Source organism: Talpa europaea, assembly GCF_964194135.1.
Source record: "Talpa europaea genome assembly, chromosome: 1".
NCBI lineage: Eukaryota > Metazoa > Chordata > Mammalia > Eulipotyphla > Talpidae > Talpa > Talpa europaea.
In genome coordinates this window covers 154,469,116-154,493,824 of record NC_140073.1, presented here as the reverse complement: position 1 = coordinate 154,493,824, position 24,709 = coordinate 154,469,116, and the positions used below count along the sequence as shown (strand labels likewise).

Genomic DNA, 24,709 nt, shown 5'->3' with positions numbered 1-24,709 from the left:
CTCGGTTCCCACGCCAAGAAAGCACGTTGTCTCTGCGGATCATAAATACCATTTATTAAAGCAGCCGTGATTTCCCGAGGGCCCGTCCGGGGAACACACTGGCCTGCGCGCCCCCGCCCCTATGACCTCTCCGCTGTGGGGGTGGCCACTGGTCATCGGGCTCCCCGAACCCTTCCAGCTGTCGGTGGTTCGGACTTGACTATGGCTGCTTGGCTGGGGGGGTCTGAGGGTTGAGTGAGTGGGGGCTGCCCCTCCCCAGAGACTGGCCCTGCCTCACACCCACCCCCGACCCTCGGTTTCTGCTTCTGCCAGAGCCGCCCAGCAGAAGGCCCGCACGGCTTGCACCAGCAACTGCGGGGGGCTACGGGCCAGCGTGGCCGTCTCCAGGCCCACCAGGCTGCTGAAGACCACCGGCTGGCGCCCCAGGCCTGCCCGCACCCGGGCTGGGAAGAGCCCTGTCAGTGTCTTGGAGCGGAGGTCAGCCAGGACCTGCAGTGGGAGGAGAGAGCTCAGGGGCCCACACCCCAACTCTTGTGGGCCTCCTCCTGACTCCCAGAGACTCTCACAGACCCAACTTCCCCTTCCAAACTCCCAACCCGCACACTTCCTGCACACTTGACACCCCTAAGCCCCTCCAGTCACACCCCCGGACTCCCTGCTCACCCTCCCCTCACCCAGTGTGCAGCTCACAAACAGCTGCCCCCACCCCTTCCCTTTGCACCTCCCACCTCCACCCTGTGCAGCTGGGGGGAGGGTCTTCCCTCCTTCTGGGGAGGCTGCCCCTCCCTGCCCCCTACCCATTAGGTCAGCCTTCTGAGGCTACTGGGAGGCATCTGGGGGGCCCGGGACTTGCCTCCTGAAAGTCCATGGCCAGGCGTTCCGAGGGGACCTGCAGGATCCAGGCATGGCTGTCCTGAAGGGAGGCCAGTTTCTGGCGCAGGGTCTCCAGCCCAGGGCAGCCTGCAGGAAGGCGGGAAGCCCTGGGGATGAGAGCACTGAAGCAGCGTGGAAGCGGGGATGGGGGATGGGGCCTCCCAGAGGGCGGACTGTCACGGCACAGATGGGGAAATCGAGGCCCAGAGAGATGGCAACTCCAAGCCGGAGCATCTCCGTGGACACTGACATGGCCCAAACAGTCATCCGCCCCGGGGCGGGCCCGAGGAGAGAGGGTCTCGCCTTGCCCCATGGGGTAACTTCCGCAGCGCAGACCCAAGGGTCCAGGGCACCCGCGGAGAACCCCCTTCCGTCCCTGCCAGCCCTTGGCCGGCTCCTCTGGCGACGGCCTGCGGGGGGCGTCATTACCGCCAGCTCCCCGGCTCTGCTCAGGTTTCCTTTCCCCGACCTTGACGCCGGCAGCCGGGTCTCCCGGGAGAAGCCGGGTAGGGGAGCGCGGGGGCTGGACGGAGCGCAGGGCCTGGGCCGGGCTGCAAGGGCGCGGGGTACCTGGGTGCAGCCTCCGCTCGCGGGCAGCCGGCAGGGGAGGCTCCCGGGGCGATGGAGCGCGGCGAGCGGGGGCCGGATCCAGACGCAGGATCCCCAGGCCCGGGGGAGCAGCTCCTGCGCGCCCCGCAGCGGTCCCAGCAGGGCGCGCGCCAGCCAGCGCAGCTCTGCGCGAGGGAGACGCGTCCCAGGGGCGGCCAGACGCGGGCCCGGCCCCTCCCGCCCCCTGCAGCCGCGGGACCCCGACCCACCGTCGCCATCGGCGCTGCTGGCACAGCCCGAAGCTCACACGGACGCGCGAAGAAGGCGCAGCGCGCGGCGGCTCGGCCTGCGGGTCCTCGGGCACGTCCCGGGCCAGAAGCTCCTGCAGCCGGGCTCGCGGCTGGAGGAGGCCGCTGGGGGTGGGGAGGGGGCAGGGACCAGCTCACCCCTGCCTTGGCCGACGCGGAAGGGGCCGGGGGCGCGCAGGGTGCAAGGGGGACGTCCCGGGCCCGTTGGCGGCACAACTGGGGAGGGGACCCCGGAACCGGGCGCTCACCGCTCATCTGCTCCCGGAGCCAGTCCTCGAACACAGCCACGCGGGTGTAGACCCCCGGCTTCCCCCGCTCCCCGCATCCGTCCCCCCAGGAGGTGACTCCATACAGGACCTCTCGGGGCCAGGGGCCAGGTTCAGAACATGTCAGGGGTCTCCAGAGCCCCCTGCGGAAACAAGAGAGCGGACACTGCCAAGACCGCCCCCCTCACCCGCAGCCTTTCCCCTGGCAGGTCCCGGCAGCTCTGCGCTCTAACCGGGTCCCCACCAGCCCTCGCTTCAGCGCAGGGGAAGCAGAAGCTCGGAAAGACGCTGCCCGGCCCCTGGGGAGCAGCCCACTCAGTGCCCTCCCAGCCAAGCGGCTGGGGCTCACACCTGGCATGCGTCGATGCCCCCTGCCAGGTAACCAGCACCGAACATGGCGAACATGGCGCTGGGGCGCAGCCCGGGCCCAGGGCCCTCGGGCAGGTGTCAGCACTGAGCAGCGGCACCTGGGCCTCCCTCACCATCTCAGCTTCAGGCCCGTCTGCGGGGAAGAGAGCGAAGGGGGTTCAAGCTGGGAGGGCAAAGCCTCCCCCTCCACTTTGAGGACCCCCCACCCCCATGTCCTCCTTGATTCCTCCCCCTTTGCAAGACCAGACAGCGTTTTGCGGAGGTCGGATTCCACACTCCCCGGCTTTCCCAACGCCATTCCAAGGGCCCCCTTCTTTTTAGGTGCACGTGCGGTGCACCCCGGTTTGGCCCTGCCTCATTACCTTCGATGAGTGCCCCCCAGCCCGCCATGGGGCACACGGTGCCGGCGGGGGCTCCCTGACACCCTGAGGCAGGCACACGGGGCACGGCCCCTGCGGGGCCCACGGGTGTCCACAGCTGCACCAGGGCCAGGTCACTGTGGAAGGTCGGGGAGGGGGGCGGCGCTCAGCCCACGGGGCGCGGGGTGGGGGGCTGTTCTCAGTTCCGAGGACCTAGGAGCTGCCCTCTCACCTTGGGGTGAGGCAAGATGCGGCTCACTGGCACCTCCTCGGCTTGCACCCCCCGGGATCCCTCGGCCAGCGTCACAGTCCCCAGAAGCTCCCTGGGGGCACGAGGCAGGGCGAGTGTGGCTGATCAGGCGGTCGGGGTACCGTGAGGTGCCCTGGAGTCCCCGCTCACCGCTCACGGGCACCCCCAGCGAGCCCGCACCCCGGGCCGTCTCTCCTCCTGGGGCATAGCCGGGGCAGGGGACACGCCACCTCCGGGGTGGGCGGAAGGTGCTGGGGCACGGTGGGGAGGGGGGAGTCAGCGCGCGGGTGGGGGGAGAGCTGCGCCCCGGCTGGACCAGCGCCGGCGCCTGGAGGTCGGGGAGCCAGGGAGGACGGACGAGGCCCACCAGAGGGCAGCAGAGACCGGCCCGCGTGTGACGCGTCGCCCCGGCCGGCTCCCCCCCACCACCCCGCAGGACCCGGGAAAAGAGAACTCGCTCCGGGGACCCCGGCTGGGCAGGGTTCTAGGGGCCGACCCACCCCGCGAAGCAGTGCGCCGCGGTGAGCACCCAGGACCCAGGACGCACCCAGGACACCGCAGCCTCACCAGCCAGGGCCAGGCCCCCCAGGCGCCGCCCTGCCCCCCACGATGCTGCCAGGGACCTGCTCCCTTCACAGAGGGCGCGCCTCTCTCCACACGGTCCAGGGAAGGCGGGCGTGGCGTCACCAGGGACAAGTTCTGGCCATCCCCACCTTGGAGGCCCCTGCGGGGTCTCATCCCTGCCCCTCAGGACTTTCCAGCCTTGCCTGACTCGAGGGGATGCTGGAGGAGGAGATCTTGAGGCCTGGGGTGCCCAGATCCTGCCCAGAACAGAGCGTTGAGGCTCCTTGCCACGCTGGCGCCTTCCCTCCACCTCAGACTCTCCCGCCTGCTGTCACCTCCTGCCCCTCCCCACCCCCAGCACGCCAGGTCTGTTTCCGCAGCCAGAAACTTCTCACTCAAGTAAGCCCGGGCTGTCCTGCCCTGTGGCCTCCGCACAGCTGTGCCCAGCCTGCCTGCCCCTGCCTGCCCGTGTCTGCTCGCAGAGGCCGTCAGAGGCCGCCAGAGGCATCGTCCGGCCGCAGCCCCACCTCGCCTCTGTCCCTGAGAAGGAGTGAGGCCCGCAGGGTGGGGCTGCAGGGCAAGTGGCGCAGTGGTCAGGGCAGGCTCACCAGGGCGGGAGGCACTGTGGTTGGCACAGCCTGGGCACCCAGACAGCCTGCGCTGCAGCTCCAGGGCCGAGCAAGCCACCGTCCCCCGGGCGCTTCTCTGGACAGCCTGCAGCGCCTTCGTCCCCTGGGCGGACAGCGCTGCTGGGACATGGCCTGACAGTCACGTGTGGTGGGGGAGGACTTCGGGGTGGCCCTTCTCACCCCAGCCTGGGAGCCCTGCCTGGGGAGCCCCAGGAAAGCAGGCTGGGCTCGGAATTCTCGGCCTGCAAACCTCTGTAACGCGACTGAGCTGGTGCGGGCCTCTCGTTAAAAACCTTGAAGGAAAAGCACCTGCCCAAAGGGACCGGCATCACGGAACTCAGCAGATGGACACAGAATACCGGCGTGGAGTGGCCGGCCCCCCTTTGGGCCTGGAGAGCCAGCCTGGGGATGCTACCCTGGGCCCTCTGTCCCCTGCGGGACCCAGACTTTCCCCGCAGTGCTCTCCCCTGCCTTCCGCCCTGTCCTCCCCTCTCCCACCTGAATGGGAGCTCAGGTTTCCCTGCCCCAGACCCACCTCCTCTGTGCTCCGCCCACTGGGCCAGCCCTCAGGCCACCCCAGGCTCACCTTGCAGGGTGCTGGGGGGCAGGCGCATGTACAGTGGGTGCCCATTGGTGGACTCCCGGCCCCGGAGGTGCAGTAGCAGCAGCAGCAGCAGCAGAGCCAGCAGCATGGAGACCCTGTCCTCCTCCACCTGGGGTCCCCGCTCTAGGCACTTACCCTCTGCCTGCTGCCCACAGCTTTCTGCCCCTGGGCACTGGATTCCTGTCCCTCAGATCATCTGGCCCTATTCTCTTACCTCGAAGTCACCTGCTTCCTTTGGTTGGCACCTCACCTGGCCCTCAGCTCCTGGAGCCCACAGGGAAATGAGGTGTGGGTGCTATATAAGGGCAGACTGGGGGGGCACAGAGGCGGGGGGCCAGGGTTGGGCAGGGAACGGGGTCATGGGTGTGACCCTCACTTTTGAAGTCTCATCACTGGTCAAAGGAGCCCCTGTTTCTGCAGCTCCATCAAAGGGGCCTGGACAGGCCAGAGGAGCTGACAGTTGGGCTGGGGGCCAGGCAAAGTGGGGCTGGGACACAAGACTGGCCCCATCTCTGGTGGGGGGAGTCCCATCTGCCTCAACTCCGTGCTGGAGGCAGACACTCCTGGACAGGCAGGGTAAGGGGAGTTCAGGGGGTCCTCAGAAGCTCCCTTCCAGGAGGTGCCAGAGCTCCTGGCCCCTCTGCCCCTAATTGCTTGGCAGTGTCCCTGCCCAGTGTGGCCATTTCCAAAGATGATCAAAGCACCCTAGTTAGTGCCGTAATTGCCGCACTGGGGTGACCGGGTGGGAAGCGGCAGCTGGTGTTGGAGTGGCCTGTGGGGACATGAAAGGGCCCACCAGGGGCCCAGTTCCGGGAGCACAGCCCCCCCGCAGCTCCTGCGCTCCGGCTTGGCCTGCCCAACATTGTTCTCCGAGGCCATGACCCGGATCCGGCAGGAAGGAGTCTGGAGTCTCACGGGAAGGGCCCCCATGGGCAGATCCCCTGGGACTGAATTCCTACCTGTGGCAGCGAGGAGGGGTCCTTCTGTCCCACAGAATGTCCTGGGGGTCCTCCCCCAAATCCTGCCCCTCAATTCCTGCTGGTGATCCCAAGGTGGCTTGGGCCAGGCTGGTCTTTTTCCCAGGAGATTCAGTTAAGCTGTCACCTGGTAACAAAGTGTCCTTTCTTCCCCAGCCCTGGCTCCTTCTGTTCAGGTAAATGAACCTCTGATGAAACTTGCCCTCCACCCCCCGGCCCCCGACACCCCAAAGTCAGAGCCCAGACCTGCGGAGAGAGCCCAGAGCAGTTCTGGGGCAGGATTTGGTGGGTGGGTGTAGAAAGGGGAGAGTCAGCTCTAGGTGGTCCTTTGGCCTATTCTTTCCATGCCACTGGGGGGCAGAGCATGCAGCAACTCTTGTTCTTTTCTGAAACGCTCCTCCCCCTGGATTGCTGGGTTCCACCATCATTTTGTTGTGCCCACCTACTTTGCCCCCCACCTCTGTGGGTACTGACCACAAAGAAGTTCCATCCTCGGGGGCTCCGTCGGAGGCGGCTGCCCACCCTGTACAGGGCTGGCCTCACTCACAGGCTCCTGAGAGCCAGCCCTGGGCATCTCCTGCCAAGTCGGCGGTGGGTGGCATGTTGGTAGCTTGAAATCAACCAGGTGGGAGTATTTACACCATGGAAATCAGCAAATGGGCCAACTCAGAACTCTATTTCTTGGGAGCTCCAGTTCAGCACTGACCAGCACACCGTGGTGCTCCCTCAGTTACCGCCTCAGCTCCTGAGATAATACCTCTGATTCAGGAATCCACAAAAATGCTGTCTGAGCTGGGATTGTGGGAGCGGCTTTCATAGATTTCATTGGATGATATTCATTAGATTATCTTTCCATCTAGATAAGCTGGGAGCCTACATAGGACACGTGTGTCTTCTTGATCCTGATCGCCAATTTCTTGATTGCGAGGATGTTAGGCCTGTATTCATTTAGCAAGAAAGTTAAATTCAAAGGAATTAGGGAAACAGGAAGAAAGAACACAGTTCAGATGCATTCACAGAACCTGGAGTAGTGTTCTGGAACAGGGACCGAGTGAAGGCACCCATGGGCCGGCTCTGGCCCAGGCTTTTATCTCTTAGGTCAGATGAAGCCGTATGAAGTTGCCTTTCTTTTCATCAAAATGACTGATGCATTTCCCGGTGGCACAGGGGTTAAAGACAGAGCTATGACGCTATCGCCAGCCACTACAGCACAAGTTCGATCCCCTGCCAGCCAGGGAGCTACCCACATGGCGTAGCAGACCTCTCCTGTCTCCCCGCTGCTCCCCTCAGCAGTGTATTTCAGTCAGTCTGCCTGTTCTGTTCCCCGCTCTGTCTCTGGTGAATCCTCTTACCCCCCACACCTCTGGCTTACACCCCTGTTCTTATATGCATAAATAAATAAATCTTTGAAAAGAAAAGTGAGCTGTAACAGCTTTATTGAAAGTGCTTATATGTACAACATGCCCCAAATTCCACCTTTCTGACCATTTAAACATGATGGACACCTTTCAATATGAAGCCATGTCAATTATAAACCTTTTAAGTGAACATATGCAAAATTTTGACTATCACAACCCTGCCTGTTTCCTCTCTCCTCCTGACCTTTTGTCTTTTTCATGATCCTTCATACGTTTTCTTGCTCTTCTCTCACGCTTGCTGTCAGCTGTTTCTTTGAAATTCCTCCTTTAATGCCTTCGATTTCTACTATCGGTTACATTTCCCCTCCTCTCACCTAGTAGATATTCCCTTATTGATACTTCCCATTCTTCTTGCTTTCAGATCCTGTAGTTAACTTGAGATGATCTTTCTAGAAAACATTAGGAAAGGAAAAAAGGTAATGTACAGGATGCCAGTGTCTCCTTTTCTTGTGCTTTCCCTGAGTATTACTTCCTGTATTTTCTTTTAATATAAATTAAAATTAGATTTAATAAGTTGAGTTTAAAATATTCAATCAGAGCCCTTCTTATGGCAATATATCTGTCAGTTTGTCTCTCTAAACTTCTGTCTGCGTCAGTGCTAAAATAGATTTCTGGAAATGGTGGTGATTCACTAATTATGTCTATTTCTGATAGCGAGATTTATTTTTAATTTCATTTCACTTTTGACTTTCTTCTTTGTGCTTCCCCAGGTTGCTTGAATTCTCTAAAATCAGCAGGTAGCACTTATGCAGATGAAAGAAAAACGCAGGGCATGTCCTAGAAAGCTTATCAGTGAAAGGGCTGTATATTTCACCCAACAGATACTATGTTCAGAACCCATCAATATAGATCAATGTATCAAACCTCTATGATAGCTGTTGGAGGCAGGGATTGTAAGACCCATTTTACAGATGAGGTCACGGAGGCTCAGAAAAGCTGAGTGACATGGCTAAGACCTTATCAGTGGAACATGGAGGAGCAGAACTCAAAAACAGTTGGACCTGCTGCTGAAGACCATGCCTTTGAGCACCCCAGCCCTGCCACCTAAGTCCTTGGGGGCTGTGCCAAACAGCTCAGGGCTTGACACAAAGGTCAAGAATCTTCCGGGAATAGTGGAGGGTTTGCCTCCGCTTCCCTGTGCAGGGGCAGGAAGGGAGTTTTGACATTTGTGATGACACTCGGAGGTGGGGGTGGGGTCTGCAAATGGCAGACAAAGCTGACAGCGGGAGGGGCTGGGAGGAGTTGGAGGGAGGAGGACAAGGAGAAAGCAGGGCTACTGATGCCACCCAAGTCCCTATAGAATCCATCTTGCACCCAGGCGGGCTGCACTCCCCAGAGCCCCTGAAGTCTGGGAAGCCCCCTGGGGGGCAACTCAGCCCCTCTCTCCTTTCTGAGTCCAGTTGCCAGATACAGAGTAGAAGTGTCCCACTAGGGGCCCCTCCGCAAGGCCTCAACAGCCTCTGGCTGGGCAAGTCCAGCCCTTTGCCCAGAGCTCTAGGCCAGAGCAGGGCAGGGACCTGGGGTGGGGGAGACACAGCTGGGGGGGAGCCAGTAAATCCCTGGAGGTGATTATGGTGGTGAGCAAGGCATAAACAAGGTGATTTGCCTGCTGCTGCCACCGCCTCTGCACACGCGTGTGCGCACGCGCACACACATGCACGCACACACACAGTCTGGAGATGCTGAAGCGAGGCCCATTTGCAGGGTAATGGCTTTGCGACAGCAGGAATTATCTGCAGCATTAGAGGCTGCCAGGCTGGGTTGGCCAGGTGGGGCTGCTTGCGGGGAGGGCTCAGGCTGGGCCTGGGCAATGCCAAGAGGGAAGGCAGGTGCCCCCGGGCTGGGTCGTGGACCCCAGGGGATGCTGCAGGGCTGCATGGGTGGGGACTGCAGAGGGCTTGCTGACACCAAGGCCGGGTGGACAGCCCTTTCCTTCCTCCTTCCAATGCCCGGCAGTGACAGATGTGCAGGAGCACCAGCCCAGGCGGAACCCCTGCCCAGAGTGCCCGGCTCTGGGCCAGGCCTCAGGGTCACAGAGCTGCTTAGAGAGGCAGAGGGTGCGGAAGGAGGATCCCCTCTTTCACCAGATCAGGAAAATGAAAAGAGCAACGTCCTGGACCGTCAGAAAAAGCCCCAAGTGCCTGATTCAAGCCCAGGACATCAGGGCCCGTTCTCCTTAACCAGAGAGCCTGGTAGGGGCCTCAGAGTCCAGGGAAGAAAGGGGAGCAAGCTGCCCCTGCCAGGCTTCTTAGGACCCTGAAGTGTTGCGTGACGTGGGGGTGAGGTGGCCCTGGGGCTCCCTCCCCAGGTCAGGGACAATAAAGCGGGGCTCCCTGACTCTGAGAACATCCTCCCCACCTGCGGGCACACCCGGATTGCATTTGCTGAAATGAATCACTGGAGAAATAAATCCTGCACACATGATTAATGGGTGGTAGGGAGGCAGGCAGCGCCACGCGGAGCCGCAGGGGACAAGAGTGACATTCGGGCACAAAGCCAGCACAGCCGACAGGCCTCTTGGGAGGGGGGCTCTGGTGACGGTGCAGTCACCTGGATCGCTGTGGCTCTGGCACGGTCACCCAACAGGAGACCAAGCCTGCTGGCCCAGCCCCAGCTCGGCTTCCCATCCTTGCAGCTGGGGCAGAAGAGCCCCATTCTGAGCTCATGGTGCCCCTGTCTGGACCCTGACTGCTCCTGGCATTTGGGGGTCCCCAGGGATAAGAGCCCTGAAGATATAAAGCCTGCATTTCAGGAGCAGGGACAAGGGCTGGTTGGCCGTGAGTCCTTGCGCAAACCACCGCCTGTCTGTGCCTCAGCTCTTCTGAACAATGGAGTAGGTGCCAGTGCCTCCTCGGGAGGTGGCTGAGAGGTGCAGCTGCAGCAAGTACCTCTTGGGGCCAAGTACCTCTTGGGGCGCCGAGCATGCAGGGGCCCTCCCTGTCAACAAGGGGTGTTTAGCTTCTCTGATCTGCTGTGTTGGGGACTGGGCGACAGTCCCTGCCCTTGAACTTATACACTGGAGGAAGGCAAATGTTGAAGAAATAATAATAATAATAATGCCATAATATAAGCCATTTCAAAAATACAAGGTGCTGAGAAGGAGAAGGCTGAGTGAAGTTTGGGGGACACGAGCTGTGGGGTTACAGTCTGGAAGGCAAGGCCGGCTGCCTGAAGGTATTGAACACAGTGAATTTTTGTGGCAAAAAACCCAAAGAATCCCCAAAAGATCAACAGTACTCTTTATTGGGGTTGTTGAGAAACAGTGTCATCCCTGCTTGGGGAGTAGCCAAAGGTACAAGCCCCATGCAAGGCAAATGGCAACACCTCCTCAAATAGCTACCAGATTACCCAAACACTCTCATTCTGTAACTAGAACCCCCACTCGGGACTTCTCATCCAGCAGACAGGTGCCTCAGCAGGTGCCCCAGCAAGCGCCCCAGCAGGCACAGGGACTGACCGATGCAACAGCAGTGGAAAGAGTAGGAAAGTACCAGCAACCCACGTACTTAGAAAGTGAGTCCCAGGGCAAGTTAGGGTTAATTAGGCAGCTGCAGGGAGCAGGCAGGAACTTTGGGAGAGTTTAAAAAGCTTCTGAGATAAGGACAGAGAAATCCAGGAGGCTAATCACGACAGTAAATGCTAAGGTTAATAAGGAGAGTAAATTTTAAGAGACCTTGGACAGGGACAGTGAAAGAAAGATTAAGATAAGAGCTGTAAAGCTGGACACAGCTGCCCAGGGACGTGCAGCCCCAGAGAGCCAGTCACAAAGAGGATGACGACATTTTAGAATAGAGAAAAAGGTTTAAATATGCCCTAAACACTGGCCCAATCAGCTTCCTTGCCCCTCCCTGGCCTGGTTCCACCAGCCTGGGATCTATTCCTGGCTGGGAGACTAGACCTGAAAACCTGAAATTACGGTGTCAAAAGGACTGAGTTAAATAAACTGTGTGGAGGTACACGATGGAATACTATGCTGTAGGGAAAAAGGGCCGTGAGCTGTACTGCTCTGGAAGGCCTGTCAGGCTACATAAAGTTAAAACTAAATGTGGAACAGTGTACAGAGTGTAATACCTTTTAAAATGGAAGATGGAATACAAGCATCGATTTTCATTTTCTTTAGTACTACGTAAGAAATTAATAAAAGTGCGACCTGGAGTGTATAGGGAGTGGGAGGGAACCAAGTACATGGGAGGTGGTGGCAGGAAGACTTTCAATTTTGTGTTGCTGTGATTTTTGAATCGTTGGATGTATTATTTGCTCAAACAATTTAAAAAATAATATATAAGGGACTCTGTTTCTTCCTGGAGGGGAGAGGGCTCCTTGGTGGGGTCAGCCCAGGGATGAGGTGCCAGAAGCCTAGGGAGGAAGGAGCTGGTCCATGGATAACTTACTGATTCCAGTACTCCCTCTCAGAGACTGTCCAGGGCTGAGCACTGAAGCGCTCGTGATTCTGAACAAACCAGGCTTAGGGGCTGCTCCCTGAACCTTCGAGCAAGGACCCGATGTTCAGGGGAAATAAGCTGGCGTGGCCCCTACGGCCTGGATTCTTGGCCCTGCGCTTGCTTTCAGGAAGGTCAAGGACCACATGAGTGGGACCTGCGGGAGTGACCCGCAGATGACCAAGGACAGAGCTGGAACTCACGGTAGAGTCTGGCAGAACACCCCCCCCACACCCCCACACCCCAACACACACACCTGTTGGGGTCAGGAGAGGGCATGGGTCCTAGAACAGCCCTGAGGAAGCGAGGGGTTGGGAGCCCAGGAAACGCCTCCTCCCTGCCCAGTCCTGCCTGGGCCCAGGCCCAAATCAGGCATGAGGTGCCTCCTGGTGGCCTCCCCGAGACTCAGCCTCAGACCACCAGGAAGCCCTGGGCGAGCCCCAGAATCCCCAGCGAGGGGCGGGTAGGGTCTACGTGAGACCATGGCTGGTAAAGCTGGGCAAGGGATTCAAAGCCATGAAGACCCCAGCAATTCAGGGGGAGCAGTTGAAGAAAGATCTTAGTGACTGTGGCTCACCCACCCCCAAAGCCTCAGGAGAGAGAGTGGGGTTCCCAAAGCAGTGTTCCCACAGCGATCCCCCAAGTCCCTGCCTCAGACCTGGCCAGCAGAAGGGCAAGGCGCTCTGCCTTAAGTTCTCCTGGGACTCAGGAGGCCTCTCTGGTTGTCTGCTTCCCCCTGATCTCCCCCAGGGCAGCTCCTCTGTTTTCTGATCGTTGTTTCAGGCCTGAAGTCACAGGTGCTGGGCACCCCACATCTGCTTCCTGACACAAGAGGCCCTGGGTCTGAGATTTAGGGCTCCTCTTGCCTCATTGTTGTGTCTGAGCACCCCCAAAACTTCCCTGCTCCCTTCTCACAACTTTGTGGCCAGGCAGATCCTTAGGGCAAGCGGCTGGGTACCTTACACCCACGAGCTCCCGTTTTGCAGATGAGGAAACGGAGGCACGGAGAGAGAGGTTGACTCACCAAGGTGAGCCAGGTTTCCAGATTTGGGTACGGACCCCTCGGAGGCCCCTCTGAGGAATAAAACAGGGTGCAGGGACGTGCCCTCAGTGTCAACTTGCTTACACGGTCCTGGCTGAGCCCAGAAGAAACAACACAGTGAACAGTAGTCAATAAAGTCCGTCAGACCGTTAATTTCAGGCCCATCTCAGCATTCCCAGGTGCTGCCCAGGCCCCTCACAGATGCTTCTGTAATAAGGACTCTCTGTCGTCACCCCACTTTACGGAGGGGGAATGAGTGAGGCACAGTGAGGGCCCACAATCTGTGTGGGGGGTCACACAACAGAAAGGGGCAGAGCTAGGATTTGATCCGACCAGGCAAGGTCTGCTGCCTGAGCAGGGACACCAGCACCCCTGAGGGAGCCATGAGGCCCCGCGTGGCGGCAGGGGCGGCCTCCCCGCGTCCCCTCCCCCCCGGTCTGTCTGGAGTCCATCTCCGTCTTTGTCACTAAGTTCTACTCTGGACCCCATCCTATCCCCTCCCCCTCCAGAGCCCCCCGCCTGGGACCTGGGGTTCAATGAGGGAGGGGCTCTGCCAGTGTGGGAGGTGAGCTGGAGAGTCCATGTCCCCCACCCCAGGGGGTTCTGGTCCCTTCTCCTCCACGGAACAGGGAGCCCAGGGTGTGTCCACATGACTGAGGCCCTGCCTGTTGGCCTACGCCAGTTCTGACCGGGCCCCCATCCTCACCCAGTGCCCTCCTGGCCCAGGAGGCTCAGAGCCATGTAGAGGGACATCAAGGGCCAGAGATATGCCCCCTCCATATCTCTCAGGGAGTCTGTCTCTGTCTCTGCGTCTGTCTGCCATGCCCTGCCCTGTCTCTCTCCCTCCCTGTCTCTTGTCTATTTTCTGTGCCTTTGTTTCTGGTCCGCCCAGCTGTCTCTCCTCTCTGTGCCCCCCTTCCTCAAGTCCTTCCCCCCCAGTTCCCCACTCCCTTCCCCCTCCTTGCCCCCCCACTCCGGTCCTTCCAGGGTTTGCTCCTAGGAAGTCTCCTCCTCTCTTCCCAGCCTTGCTGGGGGCGGAGAGGGCCAGGAGCACATTCCTCTTCGTCCAGGCCTAATATCTTAATGCAAAGCCATTACTCACCCCCATCCAGGCAGGGCAGGCCTCTCCCCTCCTCGTTTGTCATCCAGAGTGAAGCCTCCACATTGTTCCTCAGGGATCAGATTAAGGGACTGACAGGCTGGATGAACAAATTTAGCTGCCCACACCGCCTCCCCTGAGCTCTCCCGCCCCCGCCCCCGCCTCCCAGGCGGGGTCCCTGAACCTTGCTGAGGGGAGGGTGAAGGCCTCAGAGGGATCTGCTTCTAGTTCTGCTCCTCCTCAACGTGCCAGAAAAGGGGTGAGGGTAGCAGGAGAGAGGAAGCCAAAGAAACAGGAGCTGGGGCCAGCGTGACCTGGCCCCGGAACTGTTGAGCATGCACTCTAAAAAGTGAACCATCACCCCTGCAAATTGTCCTGAAAGCTCGCCGGGCCCTGCTCCAAATCCTTTACCTGTGTTCATTCATCTCACCTCTACAATCCCTGTGAGGTAGGCACTGTTACCTCCTGTCAGAGAGGCCAAGTGACCCTCCCAGGTCACACAGCTAGTGGAGTCAGTGTCAGGCATGGTGCTTTGTGTCTTTGTTAATTTTCTCACCATGTTACCTGTCCGCGAGAGGTTAGTGCCAGGTTCCCCTGCTACCCAAAAGTAGAATTTTCCGAGTTGGTATGATTTGCTAGGTTATTTTGGGGGTCTGGGAACGCTCTTAGCATTAACCTACGTGGGGGAAAAGAGTGGGTGTCCCTAGACCCATTGAATTAAACTACCAAGTCATACTGAAAAGGAACATTCTACTGTTGGATAGTGGGGGGAACCTGTATCACCCCCTTTTACAGATGGGAAAACTGACTCCCCCAGCTCCCCAGGTCTAGAAGCCCCTGGCCCAGCTCTGCGTTGCACCATGGTCCTGGTCTCCCTTTCTCTTGTTTCCGGCAGGCTCAACTCCGCTCCCTGTCTGCAGGTAGGTGTGGCCACAGCCAACCTGGGGGACGCTGGAAGGAGTTTGTGGCTGCCGGACTGAGTCCATCTGCCTCATCATGGGGCTACATCCTCCACCAGGGCTCTTGGTCGCAGAAGCAGTGTCTAGGGGTCTCATCACCACCTCAGACCTTATCACCCCACTAACTAGAACCGAGGATCTGGAACTCAGATCCCGGAACTGGAAGCCAAGTGCTCTCTCCCTGGGGAGAGCCAGGAAGGGGCTGTGGGGCCCACCTGGAGCCTTCCAGCTGCTGCCTGGACGCCAACTCGTTCCACTTGCCACATCAGCCCGGTTCCCATAGTAACCACTGGCTTGCTGTCTCCTAGCAACTGCGTGGTCCGGGGAGGGAGAGTGGTTGACATTTGAGGTCAGACAACGTGGGTTCAAATCCTGGCTGTGCCAAGCGGTGGCTGGGGGGTCTTTGGTAACTCAGCCTCTCTGAACTCTGCTTGCTCATCTGTGCAATGGGGATGCGGTGGCTTCAAGTTTAATGAAGCATTTTAGGATGAAGTGGACAATGTGTGAAACTCTGACGGTCATGTGACTGTCTGGGGGCACTGTGGAGCCTGGGCAGGAAGAGTGGGAGGTGACGTTGGGGTTCGGGGAGGGAGCCCCAGCAAGGGCGGGCTTCCCATCGTGGAGGACCTCGGTCTAGCGTGCCTGGAGGTCCCAGACCCCTGGGCCCTCCAGAGCACCCGTCCTCAGGGTGGGCTTCCTCAGGGCCCTTCAGGAGAAAGCACACCCCACAACAGTCTGCCTCCCCCTATTCAAACTGCAGGTGTCGGCCATGCCCGAGTCGGGGTAGCTGGATCGCCTTCCCAGACAACATTTCACGTGCCCCAGTGAAGCAGATTCTTTGTGTTATTTCCCAGTGTCGGATGTGGAAACCCGCTCAGAGAGGTTTACACACCTGGCAAGTTCTCACAGCTCACAGGAGGGGGGGCTGGGATTGCAGATGGGGAGGGCCCAAGGATGAGCTTGGGGAGGGGGTGATGGAGACACACGGGCGGGGTGGCTTGACTGGGCAGGTCCAGAGCGCGGGGCCTGGGCCAGGGGACCAGCCCCGGCACTGAGCCAGAGCACCCCCCCCAAGTCTATGGTTCTGACAAATTACCTGGCAGCATCTCTATCCCCCACCCTCCCCCCAAAGTGCCTGAGAACACCTCTCAGAGGAGGGGGCTGGGGCAAGGGTCGCTGCCTTGCTGGTAGCTCCAGACTAGCTGCAGCACTGATGGGTGATGAGGGGAGGGGCGGGTAGAAAGGAGGGGGATCTGGCACCGGGGCCAGGAGCAGGGAGGGGTGCCCAGTCCCCGGGGCAGGGGCGGGGTAGGGAGACAGTGGCCCCCACTGCTGTATCCACAGGGACCTGGTCCCAGCCGCACCCCAGCCCTACCAGTGGGTGGAGGGATGGGGTGAGGGCCGCCAGGCCTGCAGCCACTGTCCTCGCCTGGTGGGGGAGGGACCCAGTGGGACAGCTCCGTGCTCCAGGGGGAGCTCAGTCTCGGGGCCCATCTAGAGGAGCTCCCCCCTCCAGGCCAGCCTCCCCCTCCCCCCGCCCCCACCATCCCCCTTGCACGCCCCCCTCCCCCACCCTCCCTGCCCCCCTCACGGCGAGGGCCGAGGTCGCTGTGGCACTTCGGGCCGCTGGATTCAATTAACTAATTCCGACAAGACAGATGTGCTCTTCCCCGTCGCCTGCGCGGGCGGAGGGGCAGCTCCCCGCGAGCGGGGCGGGGTTGGTGACGTCACGGTGGCAGCTGACGTCATGGGCACCGGCTTCGGAGTCCCTCGGCGACCCGGTCCACCCCGCCCGCTGCAGAACGCGAGCTGTGTGTGCGTGTGTGTGTGCGTGTGAGTGTGTGAGTGTGTGCGCGCGCGCGCGCCTGTGTCTCTCCACGCGCAGTCCCCCGTGGGGACTCCCGGGGCCTCGAAGGGTCCCCAGTTTGGCCCAGTTAGGCGGACTCCCGCTAAGGCCAGACGCCCCTCTCCTCTCCTCTCTGCTCTGCTCTCTGAATCTGCTGCCCCCGCCCCGGCCCCGGGTCTTTCCTCCGCGCGCAGCGGGTGCACAGGTGCGCGGCGCTCACCGCACACGCACTCGCGCTGGGCACACAGGTGCGCGCCCGCGGGCGCACGAGGCCAGATGTGCACACGCAGGGACCAGGGGCCGAGCGGGCTCCCAGGCGCACACGCAGGGCACACGCAGGGCACAGCCTGCACCCCTGCAGGTCGCTGCCCCAGAACCCCTGGCCTGGGCCCCTCCGCAGGCTCCTGGGTCTCCAGGAGGGTTGGGGAAGGGGCAGCAGAGGGGGGAGGGGAGGCTTTGTCAAGGACAGCAGCAAGGAAAAGGGAAAAAAAATGAAGTGGAAGAAATAAAATCAAAAGGCTTTTAAGGCTGCTCTCCCCAAGTAGTTGATGTCTTGGCCGCGATCGCGGGCAATGAAATATTGTGCTCTCTGATTGCTTAATGCACGGAAGCCCCGCAGCCCCCTCCCCCTGCCCAGAGGCAGTTCCCTCCCCTCCCCCCTCCCTGTCCTGCCCGCAGACCTGCCGCCTGCCTCCCAGAAGGGCCCAGACCTGCAACGGGGCACCGTGGATGCCCACTTCCAGCCTGGCACCGCCCCAGGAGGGCTCCAGGAACCACAGCTGCCAGGCCCGGGCCCAGCGAGGGCGAGGGGGAGAGTCTAGCCCTGAGCGGGACCCCTGCCCGGGCCTGGAAGCTGTGGGGCCCTCCCCAGCTCCAGGGGCAACTTTGAACGGAGCACCCTCAGCCGGGAGGGGAGGGCAGGAGGATGCAAGCGAGGGGAGGGTACGAGGATGCAAGCGTGGCTGAGAGCCCAGCAGCCCCAGGAGGCGGGGGTTCGTGGAGGCTGTTGGGGGGAGGGAAAAGGTGGGGGGTGTTTGTGGGTGGGTTGGAGCTAGGGGGTGTCTTGGCTTAATTCTCAGCCTTTCCTTAAAAACAGAGCTCGGGGATGGTCAGAAGCCCTGGCTCGCAGCCTCTGCTCCCGTCCAGCTCCGCGGCTTCCTGGCTCCGTGGCCTTGGCCGGCTGCGAGCCTGCGCGCCTGAGTTCCACCCCGGGAAGGACGGAGCAAATAACAGAACTGGCCTCACAGGGTTATTGGAGGATTAAAAGAGAAAATATATGCAAAGTGCTCAGCGCAGGGTCGGTGCAGGGGGGCATAAGTGAGGCTGATTATCTCGGTTCTTACTGACGCCGCCCCCTTCCCCAGGACCTGGAGCTGGAGCAGTGTGAGAGGGGGTCCTCCCCAACGTCCCTTCCCCTCCTCCTCTCCCGCCCATGCTTCTGCACGCCCCCCCCCCCCCGCAACTGTGCACTCTGCGCCTTTCTGTCAGAGCCACCAAATTGGCCAAATCTCCGTAATGCTAAAAAATTGGCCCATTAGCTGGCAGGGAACATTGGCAGGAGGGAAGAGTGTTCTGTATTGTCCCCACGAATGTGTGGGGTGGGGGCAAATGGAGGGGGCCCCTGGGCTCTCCGGGGGAGCCAGCAATTCCCTGGGGAGTGGACAGCCACAGGCTAGTGCTTTTGTGACTGTGGGGGGGGTGGGGGAGGGAGCTGGGGGCCCCCTGTAAGCCAGATGTGCTGCTGGGGCTTTCGTATCATCACCCCATTAAATCCACGACAGCCCAGGGAGTTGGGGCCACTGTCATTCCCATGGTACAGGTGAGAAACGGAGGCTGAGACAAGAAGGTCTCCTGCAAGACTGCTCAGCAGCGTCAAGGAAGGACAGGTTCCCTGGGCTGAAATCCACTGACCTCCGCGGAGTTCCCTTCCCAGGTATTCCAGTGACCTCCAGGCCCCCAGGAGACTCTCTGTCCTCTGTCCCTCCTCCTGGCCCTGGCTGCCCCACATGGGTTTCTCACTGCTGGGGAAGCCGGCAGGGAGCTGTCTCGTTGGCACCAGCCATGCCCAGACTTCTCTGTGGAGAGAAACCGGTGGGGTGTGGCAGGGGTTGTTATGTGCCTGGAGGAGGGGGAGGTGCTCAGGCTGTCTGGCCCCCCCCAGCCTTCCTCCTGGGGATGCCAGCTGGGTGCCCGGTCACTGGACCAGGCTCATCTCTTCCCCACTTGCACACGATCCCACAGAGCCACGAGGGCCGATTTTTGGGTGAGGAAACAGACTGAGGAAACTCTGACCTGTTCAGAGCTAGGAAATGGCGCTGGGGCTTAATCCAGAGCCTGAGGTTTCCTTCTTTTGCTCCAGCAATGGGGAGCAACCCCAGGGGGTGTTGCATCTTACTTCAATCATGAAAATGTTTCCATTCATCCTTTCACTCCACAAGCATGAAATACCCCCTCCGGCCACCTCTGTGCATGGGAGGCCCGCAGCCAACACCACCCTTCCCTGCTCCCTGGCCCAGGCTGCTATGGACCCTCACCCCACCGCTGCAGACCCCGGTGTGCGCCGTCAGCTCCACTGGCAACCCTCGCCGCTCCGCTCCTGGACCTACTTCCATACGGATGCCAGCTGCCGAGCCCCCCAGACGGTCACCACGCGTGCCCTCGACAGGCAACCTCTTGAGGTCCAGGCCCCGACCTCGCCTCTGCAGCCCTCCAGTGCCCACCCCCACTCACAGCAGCTCTCAGGCAGGGCGCGGGTCCTTGGCTGGTCCCTGAGGATCCAGCTACCCTCTGGGTCCCCTGTGACCAAGACATTAAGTCAGCGCCCAGGGCTGAAGAGAGCAAGGCTGGCGGCCTAGGGAGGGGCCTTCTCCTCGGCCACAGTCTGGTCCCGTCTCCCGAGACATCACCAAGGGGCCCCTGAGCTGTAGGATGCTGTCCCCCAGGTCACTAACTCCCTGCCCCCCACTCCGGCTTGACTGTCCACCCTCAGCTTGGCCACCATCCACCAGAGGTGAACGAAACCCCACAGCCTACACGGTCCAGAAAACGAGGGCACATGAGGGCGGCGGGTGTAGGGGCTGGTGATGGAAGAGAACCCACCTCCTCCGTCACGTGACTCCTCTTGGTTGTCCTCCGCCCTCCGGTGCCAGTGCTGGTGCCGGCAAAGTTCAGCCAGAGGGTAGCCCTGGGCTCGGGCCTCAGGACTGGGCCGGGAGGAGGGGGTGGGGCGCCAGGTGGTTATGACCGGGCTCTAGCATCAGGCAAGTTAGGTTCAAGCTCACCCCTGCTGCTTCTCGGCTCTGGGATTCTGCAAGCTCCACCACTGCCACGCTCGGTTTCCCCTCTGCCAAGTGGGAGGGTAATGCTGCACCCCTCCTGGACACGCAGGACGCAGCGCCTGGCACGGCGCGACGGCAGCGATGGTGGCGGTGGCGATGATCTGACGAGGGTGATGCTGGTGAAATGATGATGGAGACCGTGACGGTGGTGATGGTCATCGCTGCAGCCACGATGGCGGATGAGATGCCGGTGGATGGACTTGGCGAAAATGAAGATGACGACAGAGAAGGCGGCGGTGATGACAATCATGGTGACGAGGATGATTTGGGGGGAAAGTGTGATGGTGAAGACAGCACATTCGAAGGAAACAGCGGTGGTGATGGAGGCGGCAGATGGTGCTGGTGGTGCTGGTGGGGGCAGAGCTGCAGGTGATGGGAAGCATGGGGCGAGGCTCCTCCAAGACCAAAGGAAGGAACAGAGTTTGAGGCAGAGAAAAAGCAGGTCCGGAGCAGAGCGGTACTGCCTGGTGTCGCCCAATGAGACCGGCGGCTGGCAGCCCACGCCAGTGCCTACGCTGACTCTGACTGGTCATTAGTCCAGACTCGGGCTGACCATGGCCTGTTGGCCCCACCCAGGAAGCATCCTCAGGTCCCGATGGACAGGCCAGGCCTGGGTTCTCTTGCCCCAAGGTGTCCATGGGGTCCAGGTGACCATGGGGTCCAGAGTGGCCTGGCACTGGCCTTGGACAGGGATCCCAATGCTGTGACCCTCCCCTTGGGCGGAGGGTCGAGCTGGAGACTCTGGCCAGCGCTGTAGGAGGGGACGGTTAGGGGAGCTGGAGTGGACAGTCGGTGCAGCGTTCTGGGGTCAGACCTGTGCAATCCCAGTTCCGCCGCTGACAAGACGGAGGAGTTTTGTCTGTTTCTTAATGTCTCCGAGTCTGGCTTGGTCATGGCCCATCATGACGGTGTCTAGGCGGTAGCCGTTACTTTTGCTTGTCCTGTAAGCTGGGAGTTCAGCGAGACACCTGGCACCCGAGAGGCCCTTGGCGAGGTCGCTGGCTGACTTCATTCCTGTTGGCTCAGAAGGGCTACACAGATCCTGGCCAGCTAGCCCTTGGGGTGCTCATAGCTGGGGCAGGGACTTCCTGTCCCTCCTGGTTGGGGGGTGGAATCTGGGCTCAGATGCTCCACCTCCCTGTGCCAGGCTGCCAGCCCGCCACTGCCCCCACCTCCCAGCCTCCCCCTGAGCCCTCTCCACAGGCTGGCGAGGGCTCTGACGTGTGAAATAAAAAGGGATTTTAATTACCTCTCAGCAAAACAGCAATTAGAGAGAATCACAGCACAACAGCGGCCCCCTTCTCCACTTCCCCCCACCCCCCACTTGTCAGGTCTGCCTGCTCCCCCTTTTCTCAAGCCCCCACCCCGCTCTGAGGCTGAATGTGATAGGAAGTCCTCCAGGTCTGGGGCAGAGGAGCCAAAGAACAGAGGTGGTCTGTGCTGCCGATGGGGCAGGTGGTCTGAAGGGCTGTCCCCCGAAAAGACAAGGGCTGAGTGTCCAGATGGGGCACCCCTGCATGTCCACACCTCCGAGACAGCCTGTACCCATTTCTAGGGGCTCCCGGTGCATGCTGGCCCCCGTGGGAGCGTGTGGAGAGCACATGTGGGTGCCCACGTGTGCCGGGAGAGGTCAGCCCCTGGGTCCGCACAACCTCGGGACGAGGCCCCCCCCCCCCAAAGTGCGCATCTTCTAACAGGCTTTTCAAATAATTGCCTGTGACCCTGAGCTGCAGCTCTGTGGACTGGCCGCCCGCCTGGCCCCCGCTGGCTGCCAGCGGTCACTTCTCAGTCCATCAGCACAGCCTGCGGGGGTCACGCTGTGTTTGGGGAGGGGGCCAGGGAGGGTGGGGCGGGGCGTCCCCACAGGTGGCCGGGGGCTGGGGCGGTGGTGGTGGGTGGCTGATTGAAGCGGTAATTGCAGGCAGCGGGGCTTAGCTAATGCATGTTATGATTAAGCCCCATTACCGAGGGAGGCAACTCAAGCGTGGGGGCGGGGGTGTGCAGGGCGACTGTGGGGAGGGGGCCCACGCTGGGGCGGATGGACAGCGTTTCTCCTGGGGCAGGGGAGTGGCTGCTGCCACCTCCGTGGTCCCCTCCCCCGCGGCACTGCAGTGGACAGGAGCCTGCCCAGCTGAATGGGAGGAGCCAGAGCTTAGAAGTGGGAGAGGCGCCCCCCCCACATATATACCCACCCCCAGGGCAGAGGTCTGAAAGCCCCTATTCGGTTTGCTTGGGTGAGCAGCAATTTCCTGGTCATCAATCTTGGGGTTCCTGTGGCTGTGTCGGGGGCCCTGGTAACCATAAGCTTCGGCCAGGGAGTTCTGTCATTGGGTTGTGGAAGCAGAATGGCTGCCACTGGATCGCTGACATGAGGGACCTCAGTGTCACCCCATCTCATTGGGGGCCCTAGGTGCCCCTCTGGCACCCCTCATCCCCCCTGGCTGTGGGTAGGCCACGCCAGGGCCCCCTGGTCTCCTGCAAAATGGACCCTGGAGTCTGACCTACTTGTCCCTGGAAACAGGTCTCAGCACCCTTTACTTTGCAAAGGCCCGGAGAGGTCACACAACTTGCCCAAGAGCACACAGGAGGGCCGCGTCAGACCTCGGGTACCCTAGTATCCTAGAGGTGAGACTCTGTGAAGGTCACTTAACCTCTGGGATCCTGGCTGCTGCCTCAATAATTGGCACAGTAGCTGATGAGATGACATCAACTGGCCCTAAAGCCCAGCACCTGCCCAGAGTCCTCAGAGGTGCCTTTGTCCTCGGCCTCTGAGGTAGGCAGGCCCTCAGCTGCCCCTGACCCTGCTGGTGTACACACATACCTCTCCGCATGACCCTGCCAAGCACAAGATGAGGGGCTCTCGTGAAGAGATTTTGTGGATATAATTAAGATTCGGAATCAGTTGGCGTTAGGTTGAGGCGACTATCAGTCCTACTTACCTGGATCCCTTAAAAACAGTTTCTCGGGCTGGCTGATGAGAGGCAGCAGACTCCAAGCCTTCAGGGACCCAGCGGTGGAGGGAGATGGGCCACGGTTGGCCGAGGGGGGGCCGGGCCACGAGGCGAGGGCCATGGGCTACTTCCAGGACTGAGAGCAGCTCCTGGGCGATTTCCAGCAGCGACTGGACCCTATAGCTGGGGGAACTGCACCCTGCCGGCCAGAGCCCGGGCCTCAGTGGACCTTGGCTTCAGAGACGGAACGTCCTCAGCAGAAACCCCGGCCCTGCTGACGCCGGGACATCTGACCTGCAGGAACTGGGACATCACATTTGTGTTGCTTTAAGTTGCTAGTTCATGGCAAGTTGCTGCACAGCCATAGGAAACGAGCAACCGTCTCTGGGATTCTGAGGACCGCCCTGGGGCATCCTGGCAGAAGGGGAGCCTGGTGCTGGGCTGGGGCACCCTGAGATGACTGGTGTGCGCGGGTGGCTGTGGGGCCAGAGGACCCGCCAAGGGCTGTAGGGAGGAGGGGAGGGCAGACACTGGGGCAGCCAGACCCCTTGCTGGAGCAGGGTTGGGGGGCTGGGGACCTGACATCCTGCTGCCTATCCTCAATTCTGACTTTTTAGGGGGCCCAGGGGATGCCTGGGGGAGCCCCTCACCAGCCCACCCCGGCTCCTGGCCCAGGGCAGGCGGCAGGCAGAGGGCAGGGTCCCAGGTGGTGCACAGGCCCTTCAGGAGCGCTCGGATTCCAGCTCGCTGGTCCTCACCCCACAGACCCATTGCAAGGAGCCCCTGACAGTGCCCCCCTGCCGGTCGGTCTAGAGGGAAGTCCCACCCAGGGCGCCTGAGTCCCTCTGTCCCCTCCCCTCTGCAGCCGAGCTCTCCTACAAGGAACAATTAGTGGCCTCTGCTTTAATTAGCTAACGATCCCCTTCAGCTCCAATCACTTGAAATGATGATGGAGCGCTGGGGGAGGGGCCTCGGCCAGTGACCTGTGGGGGAAGGAAGAGGCCCCGCTGGCCCCTGGCTTCTGGCTCGCCTCTCTCCCGCCCCCTACTCCTTGCAGTCCCAGGCAAAGGGCCCTGCTGACCCTGTCAGGAAGGGGTACCCAGGCTCTGGGGTTCATTTTCCCATGTCCCCTCAGGACCCCCATGTCCTTATTTGCATCTTGCAGCAGGAGCCCCGCCGCCTGGCCTGGACTGTCCATCACACGGGGAGCTCTGGGACCTGCTTGTCAGAACTAGAGGCTCCCAGGCCTCAGGCTCTCAGCCCCTCAGCTCCGGGCCCCTCCCCACCCCTTTGCCTCTGTCAATCTGGCCTCCGCCTCCGATCCCCTCGTGAGGAAGGATGGGTGATAGGGAAATCTGGGGCCCCAAAGGAGCTGAGGACCAGAGTCTAAGAAAATACCGAGTCACAAATGCCATCAGGTGGGGAAGTGCCGGCCACAGACAGAAACTGGCAGGCGGCTTCAGACAGGGAGGTCCGGGGAGACCTTGGACATGGGGCGCCTGCAGGGAGGCCAAGGCTGGGGAGCAGAGCCTGAGAGTCCTCCTGAGGCACCAATCTGCCTCGCCTAGTGCTGTGTCCCCACCTGTCCCTCTGCTGAGCTGCCCTGTCCTCTCCCAGCACAGGGGCCTGTCCCTGAGGCCCTGATGTGCTGACAAGATTCAAGTCTCAGCTTGCAGCCTGGGAGCCGGTGACTGGGGTGATTTTCCTTCCTTCTCTGGGCCTCGGTTTCCTCCTGTGTAAACTGGAGCCAAAGCCCCCTTATGGGGATCCTTGAAACAGGCGTGGCACAGAGAGGGCACTTGGGGGTACCCCACAGATGTCATTATCAGGTTGGATCCACAACTGGGGGCCTGTGGGGCCTGTCCCGCT

The 24,709-nt window shown here is 60.9% G+C and overlaps 1 protein-coding gene across 1 annotated transcript; it reads right to left on the bottom strand.

The window, feature by feature from the left end:
* Nucleotides 1–273: 273 nt before the first annotated feature.
* PRSS56 (serine protease 56) lies at nt 274–22,961 on the bottom strand (the record flags this gene model as incomplete). The annotated part of the gene is given in 20 exon segments (XM_084228015.1): nt 274–489; nt 854–960; nt 1,303–1,396; nt 1,444–1,634; nt 1,637–1,765; nt 1,768–1,804; nt 1,810–1,835; nt 1,979–2,139; nt 2,346–2,418; nt 2,421–2,498; nt 2,728–2,772; nt 2,775–2,809; nt 2,811–2,884; nt 2,957–3,047; nt 3,475–3,571; nt 4,754–4,880; nt 5,022–5,035; nt 19,651–19,754; nt 19,922–20,252; nt 22,829–22,961. Coding segments are annotated over 20 exon segments (2,163 nt in total).
* Nucleotides 22,962–24,709: the final 1,748 nt, after the last annotated feature.